This window comes from Miniopterus natalensis, chromosome 14 (genome assembly GCF_054644295.1).
Source record: "Miniopterus natalensis isolate mMinNat1 chromosome 14, mMinNat1.hap1, whole genome shotgun sequence".
In the NCBI taxonomy this organism is placed as follows: Eukaryota; Metazoa; Chordata; class Mammalia; order Chiroptera; family Miniopteridae; genus Miniopterus; species Miniopterus natalensis.
The window spans coordinates 45,090,121-45,106,148 of NC_142094.1; the positions used below are offsets into that span (position 1 = coordinate 45,090,121).

The 16,028-nt window shown below is 42.9% G+C and overlaps 1 protein-coding gene across 1 annotated transcript in view; it reads right to left on the minus strand.

The window, feature by feature from the left end:
* Positions 1–13,892, minus strand: part of COL17A1 (collagen type XVII alpha 1 chain) — a 47,266-nt gene extending 33,374 nt beyond the window's left edge. The window contains exons 1-8 of the mRNA XM_087823928.1: positions 13,735–13,892; positions 8,903–8,965; positions 6,878–6,922; positions 5,767–5,871; positions 4,657–4,788; positions 2,971–3,018; positions 2,036–2,071; positions 930–977 (exon numbers count right to left, since the gene is read on the minus strand). Of these exons, the coding sequence (XP_087680054.1) occupies positions 930–977; positions 2,036–2,071; positions 2,971–3,018; positions 4,657–4,788; positions 5,767–5,871; positions 6,878–6,922; positions 8,903–8,954 (466 nt within the window). The 5' untranslated portion in view covers positions 8,955–8,965; positions 13,735–13,892. The remainder of the gene's footprint in view (positions 1–929; positions 978–2,035; positions 2,072–2,970; positions 3,019–4,656; positions 4,789–5,766; positions 5,872–6,877; positions 6,923–8,902; positions 8,966–13,734) is intronic.
* Positions 13,893–16,028: the final 2,136 nt, after the last annotated feature.

Below are 16,028 nucleotides of genomic sequence, written 5' to 3' on the forward strand. Positions count from 1 at the left end.
TGCCTCCCACTGTGGCAAACAGGAGAGGAGGGAGAAGTGGGAGAGCCATGATGCAAGGGCAATGCATAAGAGGAGACAAAGAGACTTGCAGAAAACATGTGCTGGAGGACCTCCCAGGACCTCCTCCCCTGAGATTCCCGTCCTTTGGACTCAGCACCCCAAGCCTGGAAGGGCTCAGGTGAGACCATGTCAGGCCAAGAGTCAGACCCCTTGACCCCAGGCACTGAGCTCTTTGGGTAAGCACCCGTTTCTGATTCCTCCACCCCAGGCACTGAGCTCTTTGGGTAAGTACCCGTTTCTGATTCCTGAGCCACCCAGCCAATTCTTTCTCCTCCTACTCTTTGTACTTGGCTCCCATCCTAACAGTCTGGCTCTTTTCAAAATGTCAAATAACCTCTAATAAGAACAACAGAAGTCTAGCACAGTCAGCAGGCCGAGATGGGGGATCCCAGACATTTGAGATCAAGTTCAAACTCTCATACTCTATTTGTGACCTTCTCTAATCTTAACTATCCCTTGAGGTCCCCTACTGCTGCTTTTCCTTCAGCCACACTGAACGTTTCTCCAAAGTCTCATCATGTGTTCAAATGCCTCTGCTGGCACATCCTGCAGACCCACACTTCAGTCTCCCTCCTTCAGTGACACTAAGCCAGGAAGGCTTCCCAGGACCCCTGCTCTGCTCCCTGAGCTGTCATGGTCAGTTGTTGACTATCTCTCCATTTGTCTATAAACTATGAGACAGCAGGGACTGTGACTTACTCAGCTCCTTACCCACCGCACCTAGCCCAGGGTCCCTCTCACAGAAGGCCCGTAGAGACATTTAATGATTGAGTGGGTGCGCTCACATACACACACACACACACACACACACACACACGGAGCTCTGGATTCCTGGATCCTTTCTTTTCAGCAAGACAGTGACCACTTACATCGGGTAGATGGGGAAGCGCTCTGCAGTCGAACTCGTATTTCACTCTCTGTATGAGGGAAGAGAAGAAGGCTGTGAACAAAGGAACTTGGGTCACAGTACCTGACACCGAGCTCTGAGCAGTGGATAAGTCTTTGGGCTGCTCTGAGGTCTGTGTTCTGAGAACAGAAAACCTAGGTATACCTAGGATGAGTGCTGCTCAAAAAGAGATGTCCTCTCCCTACACCCCAACCTGGCCACTGCACACCTTCAGCCACCTGGAGGGGTTCTGGTAAAACCCCAGGCTGAACAGGGCAGCTCCATTACAATCACCAATAACCGACTCCTTTCCAGTCACCCATTTCCCAATTGCCAGGACCAAGCCCCTTCCTGCCTCGTCTCTCAGGTAGTAGTGATTAGATTCTAAAAACTATAGTGTTTACTTGGCCTCTTTAGAAATGGAAAGGGCAGGAAGTTGGTAGTTTAACATTAGTTTCAGGTGGAACACTGTCATCTCTCAACTGTCAGTGGTTGGCATTCCTGACTTTTCAAGTCACTGCTGCAACAAGGCCCGTAGGAAGTCTAGTCGAGAACTCCCAAAGCCTGTGAAGAATTTTGCCTTCCACGCGGCCCTGACACCTGCTCCTCACCAGGGTCATCAAGGTCAGCTTTCCCCAGGACCACATTTCCCTCCTATAGCCTTATCCATGGGCAGATGTGGGGAGTGCAAAACTGTCACAGAGCCCTTTGTCCCCTGGAATAATTAGAAAGGGAAGGCCTTTTGCTCAGTATTGATGCATAAAGGCAATCATAGTACATCTTGTTAAAGTCAACCAGAAGACTAAAAGTGAAACAATATGTAGTGCCAGCATCTTCAAACAATCCACAGCAGAACCAACTACTGCCCAGGTGGTTACCATATGTTTTCATTCCTGCCTCCATGTGCTTGTTAGATTACCTTCAAATCTACCCTTCCCATCCTGGTAGAGCCAGCAAAAGATTCCCAGGATGCTGTAGGCCCCTTGAAGGCAGAACTGTGACCATTTCCTGGCTCAAGGCTGGACACATGTTAGATGCTCAGAAAATACCTATTGAATGAACTGAATTGAACATAGAGATAGAGCTCACCTCGTGTTTGGCTCCGTCCTCTGGTTGCAGAAGATGCTGAGAAACAAAGAAAAGTTATCTTAGGCACAGATAAGAAGTGGCACGCTAAATAATTTTGACATGGGGGTAGGTCTATTTGGGTTAGGGGAGGAGCTGGGTTTTACAGTATGTTTGTTCCAGATAAGAGTCCTTAAGGATAGTGGGTGCATAATAAATGATGACCACATAGCCAAAAGGCAGAGCAAGTTTTGCAAGACCCCAGTGCATTTACATTGTTAAGGTAGCTAAATGGATGTCAAGTTAGCTCATGCTTAGAGTGTTAAGTTAGCTGAGGTAATCCATTTGGGAGCATGATCCATTTGGACTGGCTGACTACACACTGATCAAATGTATCAAAAGACTGCCAGATCTTTCCTTTAGTTTTTCGTTAGAGATTGCTTTGGTTTTCCCACTGAAAGCAAAGAAATAAAATTACAACCACTCATAGTCAATGATCATATCATCAATTCATATGCACAGTGAGAATCTGAAAATATGGACGAAAGACTTAAGGCCAAATGAAGAACGTGCCCCTTTGAAGCCTGCTATGGTGGAAGTGCTGGGATGTTTGGCATTTGTGTGTTCTAACCCCTGCTCCTCTTTGCTGGGAGGCCTCTGTGGAAGGAAAAATCCTACAATTGTTCCTTGGCCGTGGGGCTTATCTGTCCACGCTCGAGCCTTGTATGAATAGCTTGCTATTTCAGTAGCCTTGTGAGCAAAGGCTACAACAGCAAGTTAATGCGGCCGACAGTCCTCTTAAATGTTTCACAATAAAAAGCAAGGGAAAAACAGGTCAGCAGAGGTTAAACTCTTTTAGAAGAATTCATTTAACTCATACTGTTCCCTCCCCTCAAACCCCAGGCACTTTCCCAGTGCCTCATCTGACCATTTCTTCAGGAAATAAGGAAAAGACATACCAAATTCCTTCCGAGGATACTCTGGAGAAGAGTTGCCACTGGAGCTCCCTGGAGACAAGATAAAACACTCAGTACAGGCACACCTCGCTTTACTGCGCATCATAGGTGTTGCATTTTCTTTTTTTAAAATATATATGTGTGTGTGTGTATATTATATATATATATATATATATATATATATATATATATATAATTGATTTCAAAGAGAGCAAGGGAGAGGGGGAGAGAGAGATAGAAACATCAATGATGAGAGTCATTGATTGGCTGCCTCCTGCACGCCCCCTTCTGGGGATCAAGCCCACAACCTGGGCATGTGCCCTGACGGGAAGTCGAACCTCAATATCTTGGATCATAGGTTGATGCTCAACCTCTGAGCCATGCTGGCCAGGCAGGCGTTGCATTTCCTACAAAGTGAAGGCAAGACCCTCCACCAGCAAAAGATTATGACTTGCTTCATTACAATACTCACTTCACTGTGGTGGCCTGGAACTGAACCCACAATATCTCTGAGGTCTGTCTGTACCAATGATAACCTGAACCCAAATAGCTTCCATGAGGGTGATGCCAGGTCCCTCCTTTATGAACCTCACAGGCTGCATGTTCAGGAGAATGACAGGTGCTCTTCAGCAGGCTCCTGATTTAAACCAGCTTCGCCTATCGGATGAGTCTGTGGCACTTCAATCTGGTCCCTGGTCTACTTCAGTTTGAACAAAGGAAGGCAGGAGCTTTTATTTATTTTTTTGTTTTCACTTCCTCAACTGTTTGACCTATATCAGTGCTGGCTCAGATGGCGTGTCCCTGGTCAAGTAAATGTGCTGTTGGCAGTAGGGTGTTTCTGACATTGTGAATGTCGTCCCGAGTGTGAACTCTGTTAAAATGAAGATACCAGCCCCTGGGCAGGCCTAATATCAGACGGTACTGTGGTGAAACCATCTTCCTCACCTGGATTTGGGGTCCCCCAAGACCCTCTGGCAGTTCTGGGTCTTAAATCATTTACTGGGGGTGTCCATTCCTAATCCTGGTTCTCCAGTCACTGTTAGACTCATTTGCTGCCTGACTTGTCTGTTTTCCACTAAAACTGGTTCAGCACATCACCAGAACTCCTGCCTTCTGTAATCTACCTCCTGCCTTCTCCTTCTTGACCCTGAGCACTTTCTTGCTCTGACTTCAATGACACCACCTTACCCTCCTGCCTGTCTTTGCTGTGCTGCTGCTCCCACAGCCGGGAGTGCCCCATCTCTCCACCTCTGGGTATCAAAATCTTACACATCATGAAGGCCCAGCTCAGATGCCACCTCCCCCTTAGACTCTTCCCTGGAGACTCAACAGAAATGATAATCTCCTTGTACTTTGCATTATGGTTTTTGCCATCTTAACTTGTCTATTTGACTATAAGCTCCTTGAAGACATGTCTGATTCATTTACGTGTCCATCAAGGCATTCTGCATGGTGTCAAATATATGGTACATATTTGATAAAATACCACATGAGAAAGTGACTGACCGAATGAATGAATGAAAGAATGGGTGGGAGATCAGCTAAATCTCTAAGTACATAAACCCTTAAAAGAAATGAAGAAAGAGTGGAGAGAAAGGTGAGGGGCAGATGCAGATGAATATGGGTGGCAATATTGCAGTCTCCAAATGATGAGTGAAGTCACTGGGACAAAGTCCGTAAGACAAATACCTTCGTATGTTCCATGGCGGGTGATGTGAGTTTTCCTTTCAAATGTTGAGCCTGGTGAGTTGGGCAGAGTGGAGGCAGGTGAATGAGCCCTCCTGTAACTGGAGGTGGAGGCATGGCCTCGGGTGCTTCCACCTACAAGCCAGTAAGAGTGTTAGTCCTCATAGCACTTCGGCAGACTGACATCCAGGTCTATTGACCAAGTGCACCAGGCTGCTCATAATGGAAAAGGGCCCTATGGAGGGGCTAGAGGACGTAAGCACTGAAAAGGTCTACCAGCATTCCCTCGGCTGCTCAGAAATGGGGGTGGTTTACTATTCCTGTCCTTCCTTCCCTTCCTCCCCAAACTGACCACTGGAAGGCAGGGGGTCCTTGATGCACATGGCTGCAGTGTATGGAAATGGAGGGGCTTGGGCAGGATGGTTCCTGAGGACCTGGCATTAATTGGAGCTCACTGCTGGAGAGACTAGAACATAATCCCATGTGGAAAGTTCCTCAACAGATGAGGGCAGGCCGCTTCTCTTGGTCAACCTGACCATTTGACTTGAATTGGGTCTTCTTTTTTAGTGTCACTTCAAGATTTTTAAAATGGCTCCATAGGTTATGTGTGTACTTGTTTTTTCCCCTTGTCATGTTTTGTTTTGTTTCAGTTTGAAAGCTATCATGAAGGAGTGTTTGGTGGGGAACAACTGGCCTGTGTCGGATGCTTGTCCAGTGGAAACTTGCATGGTGTGGGGTCAGATTCCCTTAGCATAGTGACCCAGTTGTTCAGTTTCTTTATTGTTGTTAATTAACATTGTAAACCCTCAGATGTGCACACCCTTCTCTAAAAGAGATGGCTTAAAGAGAGTGATTCAGGGGGAAAGGAGCCACCTCTCCATTAAGACTCCTTAATTAATTATTGTTATTTATATTAGGGAAATAATAAAAGTTGATCCCATTAGGTTGGCATCAAATGCCTATGATGTAAAAGTCTCACCTTTCTTGGGTTCTGTGTCATTTACATAGCTCTTTGGGTCATTTGGATGGGTGACAGTTTGGTGGCTCTCCTTGCAGGACCCACTCTCTCCCTGTCTGCTCTTCCCACAACCCCTTCCACCAGCAGAAACTTACTTGAGTTTATGTAGCCACTGCTGCCATGGGTCAGGCTCTGTTTCTCCAGCCGACTCCCTCCACTGAGAGAGCCCGTTTTAGCATAGCCATTGGTGGTTCCCCCTTCTGCAGAAACAAGGAGCAGGTGACAATTTATGGGAAGAGTCAGCCCAAGGGATCCCCCTCATCCCTTGCCCATTGGAAGCCTTCCCTGGTTTCTCAACCATGACCCTCTTGGTTTGGGCTCCCTTTCCCATCTACAGTGCAAGCTGCCAGGCTCTTACTTTGTTTGTTTCTGATATAAATGTCAAAAGCAAATATTCCACTGGATATAAAAGAAATATTTTTGGGCGGAGCATAGCAAGTCATTTATTAGGAAATTTTAAATATTAGAAAAGGTAGTAAGTGATGAAAAGCTCCTTGAGGCCAAGGCCTGGGTTGGGCTTCCTTTTTTCAAATGCCTGGTCAGTGCCCCAGGCATGCAGCCCCTAGAAGTGTTGGAGAGACTAGTAACAGCTGTGTGTCACTAGTGTTCCCTCCAGGAGCCCATCATGCTCCAACCTCCCATGCTGCTGGGTGGAATTTCCACACACCCCTCTCCTCTGTGTGTCAGGCTTCCTGAGAGGGGCAGGGGTAACTTCAGGGCTCAGATCTCCATTATAGAATTCATTAAGCATAAGGACCTCCCGAGGAAAAAGGCTACTCAAACAGAAGCCTCACTGGAGGGTCCCTGCTCCCACTTATGCTCAGGTTGGATACGATTTTCAATATTTAAGCATCCAGATTAGGGAAATCTATAGAGACTGATAGCAGATTTGTGGTTTTCAGGGGCTGGGGAGGGGTAGGGGAGGATTGGAAGTGACTACTAATGGCCATGAGGTTTCTTTTTGGCATGATGAAAATGTTTTAAAATAATTGTTGCAATAGCTACACAACTCTGTAAATATACTAACAACCATTGAATTATATACTTCAAACTGGTGGATTTTATGGTATATTATTGATGTCAATATAATTATAAAGAAAAGAGATTTCAGATATTTTGGATTTGTTCTCCTGGAGTGTGAGTGCCCCTGGGAAAAGTACTTCACACATGACTGACTGAGGAGAAAGCTCTCGAGACATCACTTACTTGGCGGCAAGGATGTAAGTCTTGTCGTTACTGTTTCAGTGATAACTAGAAAAAGACAAGGAAAAGATAAGATCTTATGAGATGCACTGAAATCCCTGCAGTTTGACACAGTCTCATATCTGTCATAGGCTCACACATTAAATTAGATTCAACAGAGATTTTTGTATAGTGCGCGGTAAGGTATGTGATCTTTTTCATTACACATGAAATCATATGCAATAATAATGGAGTTTAAGATATCTGGAAAATGAGTTTATATCCCTTTGGAACCAAAAGGAGGTAGCTACCAACTGATTTGAAAAATGAGTTTTCATGGCATTCGATGTTACACGTTTAACAATTAGATCCAGTCCAGGCCTGGATTTGCCTTTGAAGGAGGACCAGGACCTCAAGTCACTCTCAGGTGTCTCAAGTCACACTCTTTCTCTGCACTGCCCCTTCCAAATGTCACCCAGTCCAGCTGGGAGCAGTGCATCATCCTGGCTGATTTCACTGTGACGTGGAAAATTGCCTTGACTTCTTTTTATGATTTTGGGGGTATCTCAAGGACATCATAATTCATTCTAAAATCTTCAGGGCCACCCCTGAGAGTGAGGAGGTATAGAAAGGAAAGGGGGGGGGGGTCAGTAAGTTACATTTGGTGTTTGGTGAAATCAGGGATAGACGAACATCAAAAACAGACTTGAAAAACCATTCCCTTGACTCCTAAAATTGAGTTTCTCTAGACTCCAAGTGATTGTGAGTCTATGGAGGTCATAAAAGCTTCAGAAGTTTTTTAAAACACCAGTTAAAAGGAAGATCTCCTGCCTTCCTGAGTCGCCTCCCCCCTGTGCCAGCATGGGGGAGGGGGGGTAGATTCCCCAAACCATAGTGGGGCCAATTTTGTACTCTGACCATGACCATAACCACTACCTCCCTTTGTGTTGAACATAAAAGAGCACCTGTCCAGCTGAGGTCACTGGTCTTTAAACGTTTTTCACGTGTGTGTGCTCGCACTGTGTGTGCATGCCCAGGTATATGTGTATGCATGGTATGCATGTGCACATGCATGTGGTTACGGGGTGGGAGGTGAAAGGAGAAAAAGATGGAAAGGGCAGGGTCATTTTGTGCCACCTGAAGCTGTGATGCTCACAACCACCCCATTCTAGTCTTACTACCCACCCTCCTTGCCCTTTCCTTCTCACACTGCAGGTCCTAGCAGGAACATGGGTTAGGAATCTAGCAGAAACAGCTTTCCATGCATAAAAGGAAATGTTTTTCAGACTAAAATGGCAGCTTGATTTGAATAATAGTCTTGAGCTTTCACTAAACCTCTCAGTATATGGACCTTTGGGATTCTTAAACACATAAAAAAATATTATTTCCTAACCTAAAGTTCCAAGTCTGTGGAGCCAGAATTTGTTGTTGTTGTTGAAGATTATATGAAAATCACAGGGCAAACGAAAGAGTTAGAGCTGCTAAGGGGACAGTTTAAATGTATTTGAAGCTATCATTTAGGCCGTTTCACAGAAGAAGTGTGTCTATTTTCAATTTTCAGTGTAGATTGCAACCATGACACTAGTGTTATTCCAACTGTGTCCCTTCAGTAATGGGGATATTATTCTTTTGGTTTTCTGTTGCCCTGTATCCTTAAATAAGGAAATGGTTAAATATATGATAGCAATTTCATTCAACAGAATATTATGCAGCCATTAAAAACGCTGGTTATAAAGACTATACATCAAAATGGCAGTTTTCATCTTTGAAGAAAAAACAGAACACATTTTGATTACAAGTATGTTAAAATAAAAATCAAGAAAAGGCATCTCATGGGAAGGGATAAAGTCTTTTTAGAAATACTTTTAAAATGATAATTTTTTTAAAAGCCAAAACAACAAAAGACAAACTCACACACCCTAAATACAAAAACAAAAAATTAAAAAATAGAACAAAATGATACAGTAGTTATGGTGGAATTAAGGAAGAATTATTTACTCTTTCCAAGATTTTATTACTTTGATAATGACATATATATCATGCTCTTACTTCTTTCAGTGACTTCGGTGCCATCTCGCTTGCTTTTCTTGGTCACATCCATACCATAGCCACCTGTGGAAAAAGCCAGAAGCCATAAACAACCATGCCTCTTACCACCACTTTTCAGAAGCATAGGTCCCTGCTATTCAAGCTGAGTATCTAAAACTTGATTCCTGGAATTCGAAGCATAATTCTTTCATATTTTTTATGAGACATCCCACTTCTTGTAATGTTTATAATAGTGAGTAATTTAATAGTTTCTATTTAGATTCTGTTCTTTGTACTGTGATCTTACCTTTCAGAATCTAATTGAGCAGGCTGCCTGCCCCCTGATGGGCATTAAAGGGCTTACGCAGAAGATGTGGTGCCTTGAAACTTTGACTATAAAACCTCCATTCTTTACCAAAGGAGCAAATAGCTGAAGGATATCTATCTGTCAAAGCACTTAGTGCTTTCAGCTAACTCATTTTGATGTATCCTATAATGTTCAGTGTTTTATATGGAACTCTATGAATATAAGACATTTATGCTTTATTACTTAGAGTTCGGGTATGAGAATGGTTGATGGATTGATTGAAATCAGGATAAAAATCATTATAATGGCCATATTTGTATGGAACTTTATACTTTTAACAATATGAAACTTTCTCGTCGTAACAAACAAGCCCTGGTGTGCTTTTTGGCAGGCATAACTATAAAAAACTATATGAAGAAAATATGTGTAAAATCTATTGAAATATGTAGGAAAATACGTATTCCTACATGTTAGCTATGTTCTCCCTTCATGCTTACTCTGTTTCTGGAAAGGAAAATCACTGAGATCTTGTTCATTGTGTCCTGGAGTGTGAATGGGATGAGGCAGGGCTGACAACAAAGGGGTGGGTTGGGGTGGGCTGGGGTTCAGACCTAACACGCAAGATTATACAGCCCAACTGCACTCTTTTGGCTGTAGATCCCAGTCTCAGGTTCTGGAAGGACTGGCAATCTGGCTTTCCCTTTGGTCCTTCCCCCACCCTGCCCCAAACTTTTTCTTCCTCTCAGGTTATTTGTTGAATGAAGTTCAAATTGGATTCTAGAATTCTGGGGCAAGCCACTTCTGCCCAGGATGTTCCTTGCTTGAAGATTTCTTCTGTCAAGCTTTTTTGCTTGTCTGATGACTCTAGCACCTAATCTTATAGTACTTTTACATGTCCCAAAATGTGTTTCAATTTCTTTTTAAAATCAGGAGGAAAAATGGAAACACTCCAACTGGGATTATCTTCTTCCAATGCAGTTATAAAATAAATACAGTTTTTAAAAGTTTTTTTTTTTTTTTAAATGGAGGAAGGAGTCCCAAAAGCAAAAGTGTCTAGAACCCATGAAAGTCATAACTAGTTCTGGGTAACTTCCTGGCTTGAAAAGCAAGACCACCTGAGACCAGCTGGTCAACTACCCAGTAGAATTAACCAAGATCGGCGCAGTTAGCTTTGGGGCATAGTTGAATGTGCCAACTTCTTGCTCATTGAAGTTTTTTAAATGCAGCCCTAGGCAAGGAATGAAGCATCACGGAAAAACTCCTAGGTGGATCTGAGAAGCCACAGGTCTTTTTTGAAGGTATGTGTCTCAAAGCCAAGAGGAGAGACCCACGGGCAGTTTAACAAGGGAGTGCAGCCTTTGGAAGGCCAAAACTGGCCCATGACTTCTGCATTCCAGCAATAACCTGTATGATTTATGTCATGCAAACTACATACAACCAGACACCTTCTTTGCAATCCTTTGTTTAAGCATTAATTGCCTTGGTACCTCTAAAGCTCCTCTCTATTTTTATATTTTTTTAATTGGTCATTAGCTGTGAAACTGGAGGCATTTGGGAGATTAAATATTTAAATGCACCTGGCTGCCGGTAGGTGCACCTAGGATGGCAGCTGAATGGATATGAAACATTATCCTGGAAGGAACTGTTTATAACAATCCATGGAAACTTTCACTTCTCACAAATTATTGCTTATTTTGATCCTTTTAATGAAAGTTGCTGCCAGCAGCTATAAATTTGGGATTGGATGGGTTTATTCCACCTGTGGCCATCAAGGCAGGCTGATGACAGTTCCCTTTGGTAACAGTTGAAGTGTCCAAGCAGCAAAACTGGCAAGTGTTTTCTTGTTCTTTCTATACCCAGAAAAATAACAGACATTCCTCGGCCCTCCATCTTTTTCTTAAATCCTAATTATGGAGCCTTGAGATCTACAGCAAAAAAAACAAGGGTTTCCCAACTTCCAGAGGGCACAGGGAGACAGCTTGCTAAGAAATCAGATACCCTCCCTCAGGGCCTGGGGGCTCCTCACCAGCAGGTACCCTGGGATAGAATGTGCCCTAGGTGGTTGCAGAGATGGTCCCTTGCCTCTCAGCCTGAAGCCCCTCAAATATGTGTCCCATGGCCAAACACAATGATTTCTTGGGCCTGAAATGTTCAGGATGGAGCTCTGTTGATTTCAAAGCTCTCTCCCAGACTGGTAGTCTGAAGTGGCAGGAATATGTTGGGAGATGGATCCCTTTAAATCAAATTTGAGAGGAAACTTTCTGTAAGTGGATTATCAAATGGAAAATAAGGGGTTGAGGCACAAACCCAGATTGGGATCATCCCATGGGAACTACAGTATTCCCGCAAGGCTTCCTTTTAAAACATTTTAAATGCCAATAGATTTAAAAAGTATAACTAACATTAAGGAAAGGAAATTACATGCCCAGGCGCAAGCCCGATCCTGTCTTTTCCAGCAGCGCTCACCAGTGTGCTCTTCTCCAAAAACACTACTTAATGAAGGCACAGTCAAGTAGAATAATTTTTAACTTCTTGGATGTTTGGACCACTTCACTAGAACTAAGGATGAGCAGATCACTCAAGTTCTCAGTTCCAAAAGTATGCTAATTTCCATCCATAGTTCTAAGGGGCTGCTTCATGGTTATTTCATAGTTAATGCTCTGTTGAATATGTTAAAAATGATCCCAAGCCATTTTCTGATGCAAAAAAAAACAACTGAAAATTATTTTTCTACTTTTATGAGTTTTTTCTTTCCATTTCATCTAAATGATGTTATATCCACCTAGAACTAGTCCAGTGATGATGTGGTGTAACACACATACAAGCCAAGAGCGATAGTAAACTATAGCATAGGCCTTATCTTATTCTAACGACTCATTAAACACTTGGTCTTTGCTACAAAGAGGGGAATAGAGAAACTGTTTTTCTCTCTCTTTTCTATTTTAAAAATAAATGTCCTTATTTTCTGTTAAGGTATCACAAGTATTTTTACAGCTCCTATTACTCTAATCTCTGTACACTTTACATTGTAAAACAGAACAACAACAAAATTGCCCAAGTGTAAGAAAACCATCCACTAGCTATTGATCTATAAACACAGAAGGGCTACGCAGTTTGACTGCAAAAAAGACCAAAGCCCTGGGGTTGATTGTCTGGAAGCTTTTGTCTCTACCCCAGTAATGGGTTTGCCCACTTGCAATATTCGTCACCTTCGATTTTTGGAGCTTAGGAGTGGGGGAGCTTGGGTACCAGCTTTGTGATTGTGCCGCTTGTTTACAGCAGTGTTTGTTTAAATCCTACTGCTGTTTACAACAACAAATGAGCCAAACCGCGCAGACACAGATTTCTTTGCGTCATCTACGAATGTGGTCAGTTCTCAGGTCTGATCGGTTTCACTAAAATGAGGAGTTTCTGTTGAAACTTAAATCAGGATTGTTCTCTTTAGCTTTCCCCATGTAAACTCTGGTGAGATTTTTGTGGGTGTTTTGAAGGGGCTGAGAGTAAAGCAGACCCTTCTGATTCTCTGAAGGGGCTGGACGCCTGCTTTAGTTCAGTTCTGTCTTAGCTCTGGGCCTTAGCTCCAAGACAGAGCATACAGAGGTGGGAAGGAACAATTCTGCTTTCCAAAAGAAGCTCCTTATAAAATCTCACAACACTTTATGGACATAACAAATCCAACTAGTAGGCTACAGATTAACTGCTTCTCAAAAGAAGTGATGTGCCGGAGGCTTTGCTTACACTTCAAAAACTGAAGTGGTACTTTGTCAGTTAGTAGCTAATGTGGTCCAGTGAGACACCTAAGCTGGTAATTCTCACCCCAAAATGATTTTGGGGACCCAAACTGGCCAGCTGAAGTGTGAAAACACAGATTTTTTTTTTTTCTTTTCTCATTTTTGTTTTACATTTGACTCCAGGAAATTCCTGGATTAATTATATCATTTCAGATATTTCACTTTACTTTGGGCAAGCAGTAATTTTAGAGTGTGATAAACAACAGTGTTCACCCAGCCCCTTGAGCTGAATCAGTACCTGCCAGCACAGAGGCCTGGGCAACACCTAAGCTCTTCGTGCTCAGGGGCTGCTTCTAGAAGGCTACCCTTACCTACACTTCACCTCTGCTGACAAGGGGAGAGAGGGAAATAGAGGGAGTGGGAAGGACAAGAGAGAATGAGAGCGATTGAGAGACTGAGAGAGAAGAAATTATAAATTGTTATCATATTCTAAATAAAACAACTTAACACAAGCCATTTTATAATACTGAAAGTAATACCAAAAAAAATCTGGCCACTAGAGCCCAGTTTATCTTAACTAGCCCTTTTCTTCTCTTTACAACTGGTGAATCTTTCCTGTTCCTTTAAAAGACCTATCCTAAGCAGAATGCATCCACCAAAGTAACCATTTCTGATCAGTTAATCACGTCAACCAGAACACTTGAAATTCAACAACTTTCTCTTATCTTCTCCAACAAACATTAAGTTCTAAGTGGCAAACCTCAAATCAAAGTCTCAGGAGAAGGGAGAAAAGTCGAGCTCTTCCTGTTACTTACCTCGTTTGAGATTTTGAAGGAATGGGAACTTTGAATAAATCCCCCTCTCTCTTGCCCTGATGTTTTCTTCTAGACGTTTGCAGTTCCCACTTTTTTTTATCCAGACCCAGCCAAGGTGTGTTAGAGCTGAGTGATCTTTCAAAAATGTTCACTTCTCTCCCCCTTGTTTCTTTCAGTCCTTTGCTCCCAGACAAGTCCAGACAAAGGCGTGTCGTGGTTTACGGCGTTACTCCACCCTTCCAATTATCTGACACTTGCTGGATTGGAAAAAAAAAAAATCTGCCTCCAGGAATCAAACTTTATAGGAGGCAGAAATTTTCTCCTACCTGTTTAGGAGGATTAACCATTTCTGGGCCCATGGGGAAAATGGGTCAAAGGTCAACGTAAAGGAAATTCCCTTTCATTGCTTCTTACCTTCTATAGCCAGAGAACTTCCACAACCTGGTATTCCCCTTCCTCATTGCCATGGAATAGTAAAAACCCCAATATGCATGATTCGTGGTATACTAGGCATGTAAGGGCCTGTGCTCAAGTTGTCTGAATCCTACAAAAACTGTGAAGTTGGCAGGATTGATATTCAAGACCTTTGCCCTCTTTTCCCCCATTCTGACCCAAGCAGGTCAAGTCCACCTGGAAGAAAAAAGTGAGTAAACTAATTTAGAATAAGGCATGAAAGACTGAAAGTGTGGAGCAATTGGTGGGATGGGGCTTCATTTTTTTTAAAAATGAGGTAACCAGATATAGAAATGCTGACTCCAAAGAGTGATATGTTAGTGACAGGATTTTAGGCAACTAACCACCTAAATAATGGAGAGAGATACTGTTGGGGAGGGTTAAGGATCTTCTTGCCCCTCAAATCAGCAACCGCATAGTCTCCACACACTTGTGGACTCCCAGAGGCCCTGTAATTCCAGGTGTGTTCCATGGGACCGTTGGACTTCCCTAGAGGGTCAATTTGCACCAATCTAGATCATTCTTATGAATACCTGGATAGCATCTGGCTTTCCAGGACCCCTAAAGACTGCCTTGGGACTCTTGGTGTAGTGTAATATGGGAAGTCTGAACTTAAAACTCACTCAGGTGCATCTTTGGAGCCATAGCACCTTCTTGGGACCAAATGTCAGATTTGGATTCCCAATTCTGAGGCATCATTCCAAGATCCTGGAGGGAAGCCATGGAATTCTTTTAGCAGAGCACCACTGCGTATCTGCACCCTGCTATTGGGTTACACAAACCGCATGGAAGAGTTTGAGCACTACCCGTGAGGTTCTCACTCCAAAGCTCGCAATATCTTGCTTTGGAGTCACACATTTCAGAACCCTTTCAATGTCCTAGAATGTGACACTATAGGGTTCTTGCTTTCTGAGATGTTCCTGCCTCCCCCTCTGCCCAAAATACTTACTCAACATGAATGCTGTCAGTGTCATAGGAGAAGAGCATTGAAAAATCTGTAAGACAAACAGCATGAAATAGACACAACCCTGCATCATTCATTCACTTATTCATTAATTTATAAATTAACCGAAAATATATGAGCTCCTGCTTGGAGCCAGACATTGAACTATATGCCGAGAGTTCAGGGGTGAAATATAGACATGTCCTTTGTCCTTAGGGAGTTCACAGCCTAGTGGAGTAAGATAGGCTTTAAACAATATAATACTCTGCCAGAACTGCCATAACGAAATTCTGGTAGCTTAAACAACAGAAATTACTTTTCTCACAGTTCTGGAGGCTGAAAGTCCAAGGTGTCAGCAAGTTTGGTTTCTTCTGAGGCCTCTTTCCTTGGCTTGCAGATGGCTATCTTCTTGCTGTGTCCTCACATGGACTTTTCTCTGTGTGTGTGCACCTCTGGTGTCTCTCCCTCTATATTGTAATCTCCTCTTCTTTAAGGACACCAGTCAGATTGGATTAGGGTCCATCTTAACGGCCTCATATTAACTTAATTATTTCTTTAAGGGCCATATCCCCCAGTACTGTCATATTCTAAAGTACTGGGGGTTGGGCTTCAACATTTGAATTTTGGGGGAAACACAATGTATAAAAAATTATGTATACAACAAATAATTATGTACCAATATACAATTAAGAATGTGATAACTATTATGAAGAAAGAATTCTGGATACTATGAGAGAGCAGAAGAGGAGACATAATTTTGAGGAGGGATGTAAGGGAAAGTCCTGCTAAGAAAGTGACATTTAAACAGATAGATGAAGGTTGAGTAGCAATTACACAGGTGAAAGGAGGGGTTGAGAGTGATTTAGAACCTAGACAAGGAAAAGAGTACTTGAGAAGG